This window comes from Patella vulgata, chromosome 7 (genome assembly GCF_932274485.2).
Source record: "Patella vulgata chromosome 7, xgPatVulg1.2, whole genome shotgun sequence".
Classification (NCBI taxonomy): Eukaryota; Metazoa; Mollusca; class Gastropoda; family Patellidae; genus Patella; species Patella vulgata.
The window spans coordinates 47,371,670-47,390,600 of record NC_065885.2 but is presented as its reverse complement, the minus strand read 5'-3'; the positions used below and the strand labels follow the sequence as shown (position 1 = coordinate 47,390,600).

At 36.0% G+C, this 18,931-nt stretch overlaps 1 protein-coding gene across 2 annotated transcripts in view; it reads left to right on the top strand.

The window, feature by feature from the left end:
• The first annotated feature begins 3,136 nt into the window (after positions 1-3,136).
• Positions 3,137-18,931, top strand: part of LOC126828363 (ubiquitin carboxyl-terminal hydrolase calypso) — a 49,929-nt gene continuing 34,134 nt past the window's right edge. For both annotated transcript variants that reach the window (XM_050558115.1, XM_050558114.1), the window contains exons 1-5: positions 3,137-3,284; positions 10,161-10,190; positions 10,495-10,549; positions 13,676-13,805; positions 18,367-18,486. In XM_050558115.1, coding sequence (XP_050414072.1) covers positions 3,242-3,284; positions 10,161-10,190; positions 10,495-10,549; positions 13,676-13,805; positions 18,367-18,486 — 378 coding nt within the window. In that variant the 5' untranslated portion in view covers positions 3,137-3,241. The remainder of the gene's footprint in view (positions 3,285-10,160; positions 10,191-10,494; positions 10,550-13,675; positions 13,806-18,366; positions 18,487-18,931) is intronic.

Sequence of the window (18,931 nt, the reverse complement as noted above, 5' to 3'; positions counted from 1 at the left end):
AGTCATCGTGTCAGACTCCCTTAGCAGTATAGAGTCAATAACACATGACAAGACTAGGAATTGTTCACAACATTCGTACAAATGTTGATTCCCTCCAAAACAAAAATAGAACCGTAGAATTTGCAAGGATACCATATCATGTCGGCATAGTAGAAAATGAGCCTGAAGACAATCTGGCTCGCAAAGGACCCAGCCTCTGCTAAACCGAGTTGTTGGTTGCTGCTTTCGACTTGTTGTTATCTATCCTTTTATTTAATGTGCGTTTGGTCCCCCCCGATGTACGAATTCCCACAATTGCACTCTGTTGGCTGTAGTGGTTGTGTTGGATTTAGTTACCATTAGCTCTTAATATATCTTTGATGCTGTTGCTTTTTGTGAAAGTTACATATATTTCCAACTGTTTCATTAGTAGCCTTTGATTTAGTAGGAGATTTTGCTGTTGAAAGAAAGGGAGATTGATAGTGTTTGTGACAGACATCTTTGAGGTGATCAATTTCCTTAGACAGATTCTCGGGATCCCGTGTCTTTTTTGCATGATTAACCAGAGTTGAAATTTTGGCTGATTTAACACTATGGGGGGTGATTGGATTTGAAGGGCATATATTGATCAGTATGGGTTCGTTTTCTGTAGACACCGGTACGGGTTAAATTGTTGGTTTTGGATACACAGACATCTAGTAAAGGTATTTGATTATTTTTTTTCGGTTTCCATGGTGAATTTATCCGTGGGTGTTGGCTGTTATTGTGTTGCAACAGCATTTCTGGAACATCTTGTTGTTTGATAATAACAAATATATCACAGTGGATGTCTGGAGCACCCTCTCTTGCAAATCAGATACAAATACTTCTGAAATTAAGGGTAGAATCTTTAGAGCCTCTTCCCAAGGTACATTTTTAAAACAAATCTGCAACATATATGAGACCATTTTCCCGAGGTCTCCAGTGGACTGTCTAAGCTGTCATTGCGCTTGCGTAGAATCTTCAGAGCCTTATCACTAGGTACATTTTAAAACAAATCTTCAACATCATATGAGACCATTTCCCGGGGTTTGGATATTTAATGAAGGACAGTGCTGCTGTGCCAACTGAGGAAAGTAGGTTTGATAAGTATTTGGCGGTGTTGTAGAAGACTGAATCTCACATTATATAACAGTCGGGCTATCATGGGTTTTTGTGGATTTTTATAGTAGCCCTGGTATAAGTTGGTCGAGGGTGGTTTAGTCTGAGCTTGTAATACAGAGCTTCAGAGATCTGTTTTTCTTCTTTCAGACTTTTAGCAAGCTTTTATGGCTGCTTGTGCGCGTTTGTGGGATCTTTGCGTTTTTTTTTCTATATGTAACTATTAGCCGTACATAACTTTGTTATCTTTCCGCCTCTAAATCATGAATATTTACCAAAACCTGGCACAAAATGTTAATTCAAACTCTATTCGTCCATTCTTGACCAAAAAATGGGCATGTGAACGGGGAAAAAAGAGAGAGTTAACTGCTATAAACAGACGAACTACAATTTGTGGGTACCGAGATGGTGGTCTGCCTCAATATGGACACAGTTCACCAATAAAATAATAAATTTATGGTGAATTGTATAATGGTGGTCTGCCTCCATATGGACACAGGTCACCAATAAATTCCTACGTTCCCCTGATTTAAAAATAGCCTTATAGTTTTCCCTTCTTATTTTTTCTCTCCCTTTTCAGGTTTTTTTTTCAGATGTGGAATTGTTGGGAAGGTTTTGAATTTTGACTATTTAGCAAGTTTTGGTGGAAAAAGAGGATATTTGTGCGGGAGAATAACATGGGTAAAGGGGCTTGAAAGACGTCTCACATTCAACCGGAAGTAAATAATTAATTGACCCCAGTCTACTTTAACTTTTCCCGATTTGAGATTTCAATTGTGAACCTCATAATGCTTTGGAGAAGATGATTGCCAGGTTTTATTGTTTACTCGTGTGAAGGAATTAAACTAGCTCAACGAATATTGTAGAAAGGGCTACAGCTTGTGACATGAGCGTGAAATAACGGTGAAGTCAAGTGGGCAATAATTGGTGATCTGTGCCTATAATAGAAGAATAACTCTTGTTTTCCATTTTTTGCGTCACTTCCGTTTCTTCAAATAGGTACAGATCACCAATGATTTCCCCATTGACTATAATGTCAACTCTCGTCTCTTAGATCGACTCTAAATTTAAACTTAATTTCCCAAATTTTCGTTGGGTAGAGTACGTTTTCTACCACAGATCATCTGAGATGGGGCAACATATGTGACAGCCTCTTGCTCAAAAGCAAGTATGAGGTTCACCATGGAAAAATTGAGATACACTGCAAACTGGAAGTAGAGAAAATTAAACGTGCAATTTTCCGCCCTACATTTCAACCTAACCACCCTCTTAACTCTTATATCCTTCCGCCTCAAAATCATGAATATTCAACAAAACCTGGCAGAAAATGCATATACAAACCCTCTTCTTCAATTCTACGCCAAAGCGTCAACAAAGAACGCCATGCAAAAGGGGGAAAGGGAGAGAACGACTAAAAATAGCACCGGCCCTTTTTGTGAGCTGTGTCCAAAGATTTTAAAGAGATAATTATGGAATACAGGTCTCTTTGAGGATATAAAAGACTACAATCTTATGGGTGTTTCAAAAATAAATAAAAAATTGTTCAAGTTCGACCATGGACCTTATAATACATTATTATAAGGTCCATGGTTCGAGAACCTTATGGGAGGTCGGGTGTTCGATCCCTGCATTGGCCGAGAAAGTTCATCCAGATTTTCCGGCGTGGTTCCCCCTTGTCAGTGATGCAGGACGGAGGGCCTGACAAGGACAGCTGTCTAGTCCTTCGGATGAGACGAAAAACCGAGGTCCCGTGTATACATTGGAATGCACGTAAAAGATCCCTTGGCAGTTGGAATTCGATATAAGAGTAGGCGATAGTGCCGCTGCCCGGGCAAAATTTCCCTCATAGCACACTGTATGGCGTATGCCCGTCTTCATTAGCCCAGGTTAGGAGCAGAACAGTAGGACGTTAAACCCCATTTCATTTCATTTCATTTCATTTCGAGAACCTTATGAAATTATTACCAGTCTGATTCCTGAAAAACATTAAGAGTTACATCCCCGGATTGCTCTCCACAATTGGAAACGCAAAAGATGGTCTCTTCCGCTTTCTCAGTGGAAGTGTTAAAAACAAAGTTATATATTTAAGCTATTGTGAAATTGTGAAATTTACCACCTTAAAATGAACATGAGTAAGGGCTGGTTGGAGTTGGAAAGTGATCCAGGTAATCCTAATAACAAGCATTTTGCAAGGCGATTTGTGCTTTGTCTGAGTCATTGTAAAAAAAACAATGTAATGACAATACTGTAACTCTAATATGTAACAGGCATTGCCTCACTGAGTAGAGCGAAGCTGATTATTGTTAAATATAAAACCTTTATTCATAATTAATTTTCTCAAGTGATACAATAAATATTAAATAATTTAGTTTTTATTGAGATCTAAATTTTATACATTAATTTTGTTTTTTAAAAAAGAACAAAAAAGTGTGAGAATTATTTTCATTGACGTAAAAAATATGTGACGTCATTGATTAGACGCGTCATAGAAATAGTTCTATGAGGCGCGTAATCTCGCTTGGGCGAGATTTGGTGGATATAATTATTTTTGTTAGTTACGTGATATCGCTTGGGCGAGATTTAATTGGTAAGTTGACATGCGCATTGCCTGTTTTGCCCAGTGTATCCGGTTCTGGCTGAATTTTTTTTTAATCAACAGTCTGTGGGTGACATTTTCAATTACGCTCCTGTGTTACCGGAAAAGAGCTTTGCTCAAGCACCGCGCTATATTAGTTTTTGTTCCGTACTGCCGTACCCTACTACGCCTACCAGACTACCACTACTAGTACTAGGTTAACCAGGTACTAACACGAGCAAACTCGTATACACGAAAAGTCTAGTTAAGTCGTCCACAAATATCAAAACTCTTTGGTTGAGTTGTCCACAAGGCATTGGTTGACTTGTCCACACCACATATGACATTGACAACAAAAAATTCAACTATCCCGAATGGCTTTAATTCTGTTATTTCTGGATAGGGCTGTCCAGCAGCTTTACAATGACACCAAAATGAGCTTGAGAGGCCCTATAATTATGGAGTTATGCCAAATTGATTGTCGCTAATTAACGCCCTTTTTGTCGGAAGAACAAAGAAGGAAAAGTGAGGCCATCGCGTGCAGTCGCTAGCGGTAAAATTTCACTAACTTTCTTACATGGCGGTCATGGCGAAACTGGATCAAAAATTTTCCACACTACATATTTTGGCTCCGCACCTACCGATATCATTGAAAACTCGCAGAATTAAAGTTTAATATATATGTATTTTCAAATCTATATATTATTAACCCCATGTTATTCAGGTATCCGTCCCACAAATCGTGTTGTTTTCTACTTTCATTTTCACGTTTAGATTTCTCTGCACATGAAGCAGCTAGATTAAAAATTCGAAAACGAGGCGAAAAGCTAGCCTTTTATTTACAAAAATAACCTCATTTGAAGCTGCAGTTTCATACCAATCAACAATACGACGAGGATGAAAAGCCGATATGCAAATTGCACTGTCGTATCTGAAGCGTGACTCGCGACAACGAAATGACGCCAGCGGTTCTCCGCTTCACTGGCGTACCTAGTTTAATTTCGAGATATAGAAATATGTTGGTTGAGTCGTCCACACGCCATTGTTTTACGTGGGAGCAAGCTGTTTCATCCCACGACTAGTTCATTTCGGGCCGTTTCATCCCAAATTTACATTGGTCAATTCGTTTCATCGTACAAATTTAAAAAACAGGTATTACATGTACATGAATTTTTAATCTTTGCATACGCTTTATCTTATTTTCCGAACATTTTATTATATCACATCAATACAATTTGAACATGAAAAGTGTCCAACTTCTTCCATTGCATACGCTTTAGCAACTTTTTGCAACTTCAAAATTTTTGCCTGTAAGCCTCAGGAACTAACTCGTAGACATTTAGAATTGATCCTTTAACTTCTTCATATTTCAAACTTTGCTCAATTGATAATGAACTATATCTCTCTCTGGCTTTGTAATAATATGGTCCATGAATCTACTGGCCAATCTAAACTTTGGCAATTTTTTCAAAGTGTAAGAAATACTTATCCACTTCTCTTTCATCAAAAGGTGGAACAAATCTAACATATTTAGCCATATCGAATTTATTTGAATCTTGTTTATTTCTTTGTTAGAATTGTCTTAATTCTATTTCTTTTGTCTTCGTCTGAATATCTACATGTAATTCTTTAAGCCTTAATTCCATTTCAAATTTTCTTTCCATTTCTCTAATTTTATGTTGGTGTTCTAATTCTTTCAATTCTAAAAGATCTGTACCAGTATCTAAAGTTAACGTATCTTCCACCACCTGAAGATAACCTTACTTTATAAGATGCTGTTGAACGGCAGACTTTATCTCAGGTTTTCGCATATCGCCACTTATGTCTAAAATAAAGTGCTGATCTAGTTTTAACAAGTCATCCTACAATTGGATTTTGAATGAAATCCTCAACATTAAATACCATTTTGAAAAATAAATGTGATTTAAGTAAAAGTAAATATTAAATTAAGAATTGAACTAGTTAGCTATGTTATGTTCAATCCCGGATACAAGCCACCAATTCTGTTACGTGCTCAACGTGTGGAAAGTCAAACGAACAGACAAGAACAGAATAATCGATTTATCGGTCTTAAATTATTACCCAACAAGGTTCCAAATATATACAAACTCTTCTAATACATGTATATACAAAATAAGAGTAATAATAACATAATATGTATAAACCCTAAAATAATGGGTATAAAGAAAACAACATGTAATAAGTCTTTACAGAACAAAGGGATTATCTCTACTGGCGCGAAGTTGATACATTCCTATCAATTCCAGGAAAAGTATGGTAAAAGAAAGGAAGGTAATTATATAGGTCAAAACAACAAATTACGCCTAAACTCACAAAATACCTAAAAATAAATCCTATAAAAAATGGAATAGTAAATTGTATATTAAAATAATACCTTTTAATAATATTATTTAATAAAATATTGTACATAGCACATAAGTAGGTCAAACAATAGATATGATACATAACAGTTGGCAGAAATTGCCATGGACTCGGTCAGAGGGGGTCCGGATTTCAAAAAGGACCCTCCCTGAGGGGTCAAGGGTCAAAAAATTGGAACCCTAGAATGGGGTCAACATGATGAACAAACCCCAGAATGAACTTCAGATCATGAAAATCCAAAGATTATCGGCTGAAATCAATCCGAGTTTGGCACTGGAAATTGGCATTTCCCACCGGAAGTCAATGGAAACTACTTCCATTCGCTTTAAGTGTATCATAGATAGGGTCGGTCTGATGAAAAAAAAACACAGAATAAACTTCAGATCATGAAAATCTGCAAGTTATTGGTTGAAATCAATCCGAATTTGACACCGGAAATTGGTATTCCCCACCGGAAGTCAATAAAAACTACTTCCAATCGCTTTAAGTGTATCATAGATGGGGTCGGCATGATGAAAAAACACAAGAATGAACTTCAGATTATGAAAATCCAACAATTATTGGCGGAGATAGCCATGTCCTCATTCATAGGGGTCCTGATTTCAAAAATGCCTCTCCCAGGGGGGTCAAGGGGTCGGAAAATTTGAACCCCAACACTTTTGGATAGCTTGGTCTAAGACCAACCCAAAACAACAAAAAAAATCAATTTTAGCTAATAGCATACAAATCCTACGGGATGACATGTTATACCACACTAAATTCTCAAAAAGGTGCCTACATGTGAAGATGGGCGTACACTTTCATTGATCTCTTATATCATGGACCGTATACGGTTATATCATAAGGTAATTCTGTTATTGAAACTCAACTGCATGAAATGCATCGTGGCACGTTTTGTTTTTCTTCTTAATATTTTAGCAGACTGTAGTATTTGTTACTAAATCATCGTAGCCAATTCAATTTAGGTGAACTCATCTAAAATTATAATGGCAATTAACTAACAATACAAATATACTTTACTACAAAGACATTGGTGAACTGACCTAAAATCTGAAATCATAATGCCAATTTGAATTAACAAAGAATAAGAATGTACAGCGGTGAACTAATCTCGGTCATGATTGGTAATCAACAGAAATCAAAGAGTAAAACTTATTTATTCCATATGTTATTGTTTATTTAACAATACGTGTAGCAAGCTTTTAACAGTTTATTTAACAATAAGTACAGCTCAGTTAATTGACTGCTATTATAATAACAAGGGGGATGAAACAGTCCGATAAAAAAATAGGTAGGGATGAAACAGCCCAAGATGAAACGGTTGTGGGATGAACTGACCCGCACCCGTTTAATGTTAGGAACATCCAGATTTTCCGGCGTGGTTTCTCTTTGTCAGTAATCACTAATGCCCAGTTTGTGCTTCCGTTTAGTTTAAGAAACACCATTTAGTTTTGACATCAGTCATCTAGTTTATGACCATTTAGTTTAGTTTTGATATTGGTCATCCAGTTTATAAAAAAATAGGTAGGGATGAAACAGCCCAAGATGAAACGGTTGTGGGATGAACTGACCCGCACCCGTTTAATGTTAGGAACATCCAGATTTTCCGGCGTGGTTTCTCTTTGTCAGTAATCACTAATGCCCAGTTTGTGCTTCCGTTTAGTTTAAGAAACACCATTTAGTTTTGACATCAGTCATCTAGTTTATGACCATTTAGTTTAGTTTTGATATTGGTCATCCAGTTTATGACCATTTAGTTTCATAAACTAGACAACCAATGTCAAACTAAACGGTAGCACAAACTGGTCGGTTTTTGATGAATCTTGATGGTATTTAATACTTTCTGCATGGCAATCTATTAACTGAATATGTGTATTAGATTATAGATGGTAAGCTCAGTTTCTTTCCTTTTTTCATCAAATCTGAATGATACCCGGTCCCTAGTGGATGCAGGACAGGGAGTTTGACAAGGACAGCTGTCTAGTCGTTCGGATGGGACGGAAAATCGAGGTCCTGTGTACACATTTTCATGCACGTAAAAGATCCCTTGGCAGTTGGAATTCGATACAAGAGTAGGCCGTAGCGCCGCTGCCCGGGCGAAATTTCCCTCATAGCACACTGTATGGTGTATGCCTGTCTTCATTAGCCCAGTTTAGAAGCAGAACAGTAGGAAAATACAGTCCTTGCACGTTAACGAAATGTTGCGGGAGCCGTTAAAAAAAACTCCCACCAATTTAAAAATTATTTACCCTCCAGTAATTTCAATTTAAAAAATGTGCATACTTGACAGTTCTGACCTTCTCCAGATGTATTGATAGCGATAATCAACACAATGCCAATGGGAAAACAGCGTCATGACGTGTCATTCTATCATTCCCGTGGATATTCTCCATCAACATCCGGCGACATATTAGGCTGTCAAGTAACATCGTATTCTATTGGCTGATTTTATCCAATCAAAATGAGCCTTACATTAGCAGTGAATATGTTTGGTGAATATTATGGCAGCCCTAGTTTTACCATGGAAACGCTCATTGCTTGGAGGAGGTCACTATACTGAAACATATGCAGTAGTAAAAAAAACCAAAAACTGAAAGTAGGGTAGTTCATGAATCTCAATATTTAGGAGAGCGATTTAGCTAATTTGCGAGCGTATTTAATGACTCCCCCGAAGTTAAGTCAAGGTACGTCCGGAGGCACAATAGAGAAAGCGCACCTTTAATGTGAAGGAGTGAAAATATTATTCATAGTCAGTATAATTTAGTGTACTGAGTGGTGCTTTATCATCATACCCACATGATTTTCATTGTGTTTGATGTTACACTTTGATATTCTGATAGTTACTTCATTGTCTGCCTGTCCGTATACACAAGTGAAGTAATATGAAAATAACGCTTTAGTCTAGACCACCTCGGTTCTAAGGCTATTTTGGAAACCTTATACTTCAATTATGTATTAATCGATTTTATGTAATATTTGTTTATGTACATGTATATTGAACACAAACACTTATTAGTGGCATCAAAATTGACAATTTAGTCCGTTAATTGAAGTACAGCAAGAATTTTTGTTTACGGTAACATTTCATTACCAGATGTTGAATATTGTGTATTTGTTAGTGTTTTTGAATCGAAATTTTTAATTGAAAATAGTGTTGAATTATTATAAATTTGTGTCAGGTGTGTCGAGAAATGATTCCTTTTATCGAACAAAGAAGAATCACGGTAAAAAATAGACGGTAACATCTAACATCCAAACACTCAAAAGCCCCATTAAAAAAAAAGTAGGGATGAAACAGCCCAAGATGAAATGGTTGTGGGATGAACTGACCCGTACACGTTTAATGGTAGGGACATCCAGATTTTCCGACGTGATTCCCCCTTGGTACTAGTTGTCAGTGATGCAGGACGGGGGGGCCTGACAAGGACAGCTGTCTAGTTATTCTGATGGGAGGAAAAACCAAGGTCCCGTGTATTCATTGCCGTGCACATAAAAGATCCCTTGACAGTTAGAATTCGATATAAGGGTAAGCCGCAGTGCCGCTGTCCGGGCAAAATTTCCCTTATATTGTAGCACACTGTATGGTGTATGCCCGTCTTCATTAGTCCAGTTCGGAGCAGAGCGGTATGATGTTAAACTCCATTTCATTTGTGGACACTCTACAGGTCACAATTTTTATCTGATTTTAACGAAACTTGAAATATACATGTACATGTAGGTCTATCTCAGAAAGATATTGGCATGTATCGTACCATAACTTCATGGATTATGCCCCCTGATTGTACGAAAAAGCACGTTTTTAGCTTGTGGACACAATTTTCATCTGATTTTGATGAAACCAAAAGATCTTGGTTCCTTTCGATATTGGCTTATATTGGATCGTAACTTCCTGAATTATTGTCCCTCTAGAGGTCACAATTATTGTCCGATTTAAAAAAAAACGTTTGAATATTCACCGTAACACCGCAATAACGCTTGAGTTCAAATTTCGAGAAAATTGGACCAAAACTGCCAGACAAAATGGCCGCCCCTCCTACGCAAATAGTGTAAAAATATATATGAATAACCTACTTTTTAATTTCAGGTTTATTCACATTGTTATTAGAAGATTTTGGTAAGTACAAGTTACATGAACATACATGTATATATGATAGTCCACATATAGTAACGTACATGTAAATATAGTTGTTTAACTTGTCTAGAAACACAAACCCTGTTGTACATGTACAAGTCAAACACATAGTTATTCTACAATTTAGATGAAAAGTTGAATTCACTTATCCCTAAGTTGAATTCTTTGGAAAGTATGGACAATAGGCGGTTATTTGATAAATTATGTATTCATTATTAATATTCCATTTGTTACATATTTTATAATGTATTTAAAAATGATATTTGAGCTTTTTAATTGTACCCAGGTGTAAATGGTGTTCAAGTAGAAGAGATCTATGATTTACAGAAGAAAATTGATGGGTATGGTTCTACTACATTGTAACTTCGAAACAAATCTGTGTCTTTTGATCAGACAGATTCAATATTCTATCACTCTTATTTTCCACTTCAGGATCAGGGGTACCTGAATATTGAAAAATATTGTCATTTTAGTGGCGGTACACTTTCATTCTATCGTATTGTGTGTGTGTGTGTGGGGGGGGGGGGGGGATGGCCAAATGGTTAGTGTGTGCGCACGTTGTATCATAAGGTCTGTCATTGACTCAACTGGCATGGTTTCAATTCCCTGGTTGTACGTGACAAGGGGTAGGGTAGCAAGTACACAATCTTTATACACCCACATGTATACTGTCGTCGACCCTGTCTGTCCGTCTACAATTTGTATGTGGACACTCTATAGGTCACAATTATAATCCGATTTTGAGGAAGCTTGAAATATAGGTTTATATCCCAAAGATCTCGGTTCCTTTCGATATTGGCATGTATTGGATCATAACTTTATGACTTATGGCCCCTGATTGTACGAAAAATTGCATTTTTAGCCTGTGGTTCCTCTAAAGGTCACAAATTTTATCTGATTTATAGAACCTTAGAGTACATCACCATTACACCATAATAATGGTTGAGTTCGAATTTCGTGAAAATGGGGCCGAAACTTCCAGACAAAATGGCCGCTTCCTGTTTGCCAATAATGTTGAAGTATGTAATATCAAGGTTGAAAACCCTCTAGAGGTCACAATTTTGATCCAATCATGATGAAACTTAAAACATGTGTTTATGTCCCAAAGATCGGACAGTAACGTCCTGGATTATGGCCCCTGATTGTATTAAAAAATCGCAATTTTAGCTTGTGAACCCTCTAGAGGTCACAATTTTTATCCGATTTTGATGAAAATTAAAATGTATGTTTATATCCCAAAGATCTAGATATTCGCACATATACCATAACTTCCTGGATTATGGGGGGGGGGGTGGATGGCTGAATGGTTAGCGTGCGCGCGCTGTATCATAAAGTCTGTCATTGAGTCGACTGGCGTGGTTTCGAATCCCAGGTTGTATGTGACAAGGTGTAGGGTCGCCTGTCCAACCTCGTGGGTTTTCTCCGGGTCCTCCGATTTCCTCCCACTGCTAAAGACCCCTATGCGCAAGCAAATTATTGAAATAAAATTAAACCATATGTTAGTCCCGAAATGACCTAGTTGTGTCGAGTGGACATTAAACCCCATTTCTCTCTCTCTCTGGATTATGGCCCCTGATTGGACGAAAAATCTCATATTTTAGCTTGTGGACCCTCTAGAGATCACAATGTTTATCCAATTTTAAAAATTGTTTAAATATATCACCAGAACACCTTACTGAAGGATGAGTTCGAATTTCAGGAAAATGGAAACGAAACTGCCGAACAAAATGGACGTTCCTTGAACTCAAATACAGTAGAATCTGCATTAAGCAGCCACCCAAGGGAATTTTGCTTTTTGTGCTGACATAAATTAAATATTACGCTTGGATGCATTGGAAGCGAACATCAATACTTGCATCGGTAAATTTGACTGTCGCTGAATCTTGCGCCGAACGAAAATTCTTTACTCAAAACTATCTCGGACATAACTTCTGTAAACTTGTCATTTTGTACCAACCTTTGATACTACTGTCTACCATTGTGATGCATTCGATAATATTTATCCATTTTTGTGAAGAAAATCGATAAATTAATTTTATTTTATCAAAAAAGCACAAAAACAATCGCTGATTTTATCACCTATTTACAGGGGGTGTAACTCTGTATGTAATATTATAGGAGGCGCTAAAACGTCTGTTTAACAACAAAGTGGCAATGAAAAGAGATACTAGATAATGGTGACAAAACTCGGTACTTTAATTTTATTTAATCAGTGTCAAATAATGTGTCGTTACGCGTGAAAACAATGATCAGACTAGTCGTTTAATAAAACAAAAGATTAATTAACAGATAATCCCGGTTTGATTGTTTTTTATATTTCTTTTTACCTGATGATCAGTTGGGGTCCAATTAATTAACTACTACTCACGGAATTAGAGAGGGGGTTACAAAGAACGACAAGATGGTATCATTCAACAATGGCCGTTGAATGGGCGATGTTTTGTTGAATTTATTAGTAAAATAGTGACCGCTGGCCGCCTTAGAAGAGTGACCGTTGAATAAAGAGATGAAACAACAGATTTTTTATGGGGGGGAATTTATTGTGACCGCTTACAAGGAGATGTCGCTGAATAGGAGTGGCTGCTCATACAGATTCTACTGTAGTGTAAAAGTATGTAATACGATGGTTGTGGATCTATTTTGATGAAACTTAAAATATTTTCCAAAGATCTCAGTTCCTTTCAATATTGCACATTTCAGACTATAACTTCCTGGATTGTTCAAAAGATTGCTTTATTTTTGTATAGCTTATTCTCTATCCATCTCTTGCAAAATGTGGTTGTATCTGGCATGGCAACCGCTGGTTGGATTTTATAAACAATGTTTAACTACTATCAAATGATAATTTAAAAATAAACCATATGTATAGTTTCTCGGGTTAAAAACACACAAGTAAACGGTACCCGATCTTCAGTGAAAGTATGTAATACCAAGTTTGTGGATCCCCTAGAGGTCACAATTTTATCCGATTTTTATGAAACCTAAAATATATTCCAATGATCTCTGTTCCTTTAGATATTGACATGTATCGGACCGTACGAAAAATCACGTTTTAAACTTGTGGACACTCTAGAGATCACAGTTTTTGAAATATAGGTTTATTTCCCAAAGAACTTGGTCAGTTTTGATATCAGCATCTATCGGACCATAACTTCATGGATTATGGCCCCTGATTGTACGAAAAATCGAGTCACAATTTTTATCGCATTTTGATGAAACTTAAAATGTATGTTTATATCCCAAATATTGGTTCCTTTTTATATTGATGCATGTCGGACCGTAACATTCTGGATTATAGCCCGTTATTGTATCCTTTTTTTTTAGCTTGTTCTCTGTCTATCTCTTGCAAAATGTGGGCGTACCTTGCATGGCAACCCCTTGCTTAAAACCAGGTTAATATTTCCAAACCTTGAAGGTATAGTTCTATAAATTATATTTTTTGTGTCTATTATTTTGTGTATTTTTAGACCAGTTTATGGGTTCATTTTTCTGTTTCGGTGGATAGAAGAACGAAGATGTAGAAGAAAAACAAGCACTGAAGTTGAATGTTTCGTTAGAGAAGAAGACACTGTTAATAGTATATTTTTTGCTCAACAGGTAATTACAATAAAGGATAAAAATCTTCAATATCTTAATGCAATTATTTATATTTTGAAACTTTCAGTCTTTAAAAATGTAAGATTTTGAGTTAATATTTCTTATCAGATATGTATTAAATAAATTTCATCAATATAAGTAACTCGCAATTTTAAATGGCTAAAATTGTTAGTTATATATATGTAGATATCTCCAAAAGATGGCAAAGGTGAGGACGAGGTTTGAAAAATGTACGATGGCTGGCTGAAAAGTTGTAAGCCTGAAAAGGATAGATCAGTTGGCTTGAAACAAACTTTTGCCATTGACAAGTATGTGTACAATCATCGAATGAATCATAGACATAAGAACTGCAACTGTAGCGTTATTATTGTCTTCATACCAGACCGTCTTGTAAACCTACCCATTGAAATCACTAGAAACGGACAAAACTGGCTATAGGGCAATTATCAATTACCTGCAACTGAAAGGACTAGCCTCAACACAGATACATGCCGACATGGTCTTCACTTTAGGGGATGATGCCCTTTCCTTTTCCAGAGTAAATAATTGGCTTCGGAATTTAAGCTTGGCAGAAAGAGCCTTGACGATGACCTGAGTCCTGGAAGGCCATCAACAGAAACCATGGTGATGGCTGATTGACAATTGACCATTTGTCATACAATACGGACATCGCGGTGGTTTGATGGAACACGATTATCGGGTCATTTTTTATTGAAAATTGGCACAATAATGCCACGATAAATAACTTGGTGTAGCAGTCGCTATCATATGACACAATATTACACAGTTTAGAAACAGGGTTTAACATCCTACTGTTCTGCTCCGACTGGGCTAATGAAGACGGAATACACAGTTTAGATATTCATGCTGTGTTCAAAATGTTTTGTATGGTTAAGAATTGCTCTCGAATTATGACACAAGATACACTTTAAAATTGCAAACTATAAATCATTTTTGGTTATCGGTCTTACAAATAGGACAAGGATATAACTAGAACTTGCAACGGGATGCGAAAGCACTTTCAAGTCAAACATAAGCTTGTACTTACTGTAAAAATGAAATGATCGCAACACGGGTATCTTGTGGTAAGAGAATATTAATTAATTGTAACCGTTATCAATCCACTCAAAAATCCAAGGCACTTGTTTTATTTTAGAAAAAAATAATTGTATTTCGATCGAAGAGACTTTTCTACATGAACCCCAAATCATTATTATTTTCAAAATGCTTCTATTCTTATAAACTTCTCTGTCCTCTACCAAGCGCAAAAGTGGCATAAACACCTTTAACTTATTTTCTGTAATGAAACACATGCAGGGCTCACACCGTCGGTCGCCAAAGTCGCAATTTGCGATATATATATATATATATATATATATATATATAAAAGCCTATGTCAAGTCACAATTTACTGCTAATGATTAATCCAAGCGGTGATTATTTGACGTTTCGCTTCAATTTTAAAAAAATGATAATACATATAATCAAAATGGCTGACAGTTCCTTGCGAAGAGAATTAAATATTTTGATTGCTGAATTCGCTTACAATGCTTCATATACGTCATGTGAAAAATACAAGCATGCCTTTCAAAATATAGTATCACCACTGGTCGAAGATGTAAGAACGAGTTGAATAATGACGATTCTTGAGCGAGAAAACAGTTCGTCCTTTGTATCATATTACCGTCGCCAAAATGCTCTAAAAGTGAACAATGGGTATATTGTAAGCATCTCTTAACAAATATAATTGAAATTTTTACCATTCTATCAGGGATTCAGATTCTGATAAATTTACGGTACCTGAAAATAACAATAGGCCCATTGTGCACGCAACACATAAATTTATAGAAAATTGGCAATCCTTGGATGAGATTTGACGTGTAAATACTGAAAATATATTGTGCAGTACAGTGTTCAAATAGACTAAAGTCACCAAAAACAAAATCTGATCTTATTAACTCCAAACTTTGCTAATCTATTATGTAAAGACAGATTTTTAAAGTTGTATATTGTATTGTATATATCGGTAATTGTTTTATAATAAGCCTAACTAAAACATAAAATTGTTAGGTGTTGTCTGTTTTATCACACATTTATGGCAGATAAACTATTCCAGTTGGCGTAAAAAAATATGAACATTTTATTTTATATAAAAATTATCACCCATTTTGGCGGAAAAAAATCGAAAGCCAGTGTGAGCCCTGAACATGTGGTTATTACAAGGCTCTGCAAAATGATAAAACATTAGCTGCACTTACGGTTCTTTGATAATCATTGTTTCCTGTAAGCAATTGTGGACGGACAGAGCTCCAGATTTTAACTTCAGATATCAATTAAAATCAAACCACTTTAACTTATTTAGCCTGCAAAACAGGCACTCTTTCATTATGTAAATAGCATGAACAACTGAGGGGCATTTACATAATGGACAGTCTGAGACTATTATCAAACTTAAAACATTGCACCATAGAATAACAAATAATGGATAGTTTTCTAAAAGAACAAGCCACAAAATAATGGATATATTCTTAAAACAACATGCATATGCTCATGAATGCATATGACAAAACACCCCAATCATACAATGCAAGTATACACAGACAGTCCAAAATATTTGACATGGAGACGATATGTTTATAACACAGTCGAAAACAAATATTAATAATGAGAATATGTGGTAAGCATTTGGATACTGATTACAATTGGTAATGTACTTGATATGGAAGATAATAGCCCTAAAAATTGTGATGTTCTTGATATAGGGGATAATAAGCGTCAAAGTTGTGATGGAAAGGTGCTCACGAAAATGATTTAAATATTGATAATATTCTTAGTACTGTGGTTAATATGCAGGGTACTAGCTGTCCAAATTTTGATTTGAAATTTAATATATACTCTGATATAAGTTACAGGACTCGGGATCAAAGGCACAAACCAATTCACGAAATTCGAACTCAACTGTCATTATGGTGTAACGGTGATATATTTGAACAGTTAAGTGAAGGTCCGATATGCCCCGATAATGCAAAGAATCGAGATCTTTGGGTTATAAACACACATGTTCAGTTTCATCAAAATGGGCTAAAAATTGTGACCTCTAGTGTGTACAATCATATCATATATATAGGTACATATGATATATTGTGTATCGGGGTTGTGGGCCCTCTGGAGGTCACAATTTTCATCTGATTTTGATGAAACTTGAAATGCATGTTTATAACCCACAGATCTCGGTTCCTTTAGATATTTGGGCATATCGGACCATAACTTCCTGAATTATGGCCCCTGATTGTACGAAAATCGCGTTTTTAGCTTGTGGACCACATAGAGGTCACAATTTTATCCGATTTAAAAAAGCGTTACAATATATCACTATTACACCCTAAGGATGGTTGAGTTCGAATTTCGTAAAAATCGGACCGAAACTGACAAAATGGACGCCCCTCGTTCGCAAATAGTGTCAAAATATTGTGTATCAGGGTTGTGGACCCTCTGGAGGTCACAATTCTCATCTGATTATAACCCACAGATCTCGGTTACTTTCGATATTTGCGCATATCGGACCATAACTTCCTGAATTATGGCCCCTGATTGTACCGAAAATCATGTTTTTAGCTTGTGGACTCCATAGAAGTCACAATTTTTATCCTATTTAAAAAATTGTTGGAATATATCACCATTACACACTAAGATATTGGTTCCTTTTGATAATCGTGGATACCCAAACTTAACTTCCTGGATTATGGCCCCTGATTGTTAAAAAAATCGCATTTTTAGCTTGCAGATTCTCTTGAGGTCACAATTTTTTTCTGATTTTAAAAACCCTTTAAATACATCACCATTCTGCCATAATGAAGGTTGAATTCGTATTTCGGGAAAATCGAAATGAAACTGCCCAACAAAATGGACACTCTTTGTACACATATTGTGTAAAAGTATGTAATACGAAGGTTGTGGAACCTCTAGGGTCACAATTTTTATCCAATTTTGATGAAACTTGAAATGTATCTTTATATCCCAAAGATCTCAGTCCCTTTCGATATTTGCACATTTCAAACCATAACTTTCTAGATTATGGCCCCTCGTGAAAAATGTGGGTGTATCCCGCCTGGCAACTGTTGGCTGGCTTGTGGTCCATCTAGAGGTCAAAATATTTTCAGATTTAAAAACATGTTTAAATATATGACCGAAACTGCTTGACGAATTGGCCACACCCCATTCACAAATAGTGTAAATGTATGTAATACCAAGGTTGTGGCCTCTCTAGAGATCACAATTTTTATCTGGCTTTATGGAAACTTAAAATATAATGTTTATATCCCAAAGCTCTGAGTTTCTTTTGCTACTTGTGCATATCTCACCCTAACTTCCTGGATTATGGCCCCTGATTGTATGGAATATCTTTTCTTTTTTTTCTCGTACCCTGTGTGTGTAAATACACTAAGACAGGATTTATTTGTTCTCTAATAGTGATGTATCTTGTTTTTGTCTTGCATTATACTCAAACTTGTTCACATTTATCATGTTGTCCACAATCATATATTGTTTATTTTTTTTTCAGATTATACCCAACTCTTGTGCTACTCATGCACTGCTTAGTGTTCTGCTGAACAGTAATAAAGTTTCACTTGGTGAAAATTTAAATCTTTTAAAACAGTTCTCAGATAAAATGAGTCCGGAGGTAATATAGTTTAAATAAATTTTGTCTAAAACTTAAAAATCTAACCGATTTCTGATAATGACTTCCAGAGTTATTGTCTTTGATGTTTTTGTATATATATATGTCCGATTTAAAAGTAAATATCTACTTGAAATTTATAGCCATTGTTAGACTAAGAAGCTTATAGCCTAAATTTTACTGCCAGAATTATTGCCCTTGTCCTTTTTATTTGTCAGTATGGATGTTGATTGTTGTCACCCCAGTATACCATTCATCCCAAATTCTCTATAATTTAAGTTCCTGATAGGTTTCTTTAACAAATTTGCAATTATTGTTCATTGGGTTCGTCAACTGGACTGTTAACCCATAAAACCGATGGTCTTTGTTTTCTTCGTACCTACACCTATTTATATTTAGTACCTTTTCTTCTTAGAATAATCTTGTACATTGTTCGTAATTAGAAAAA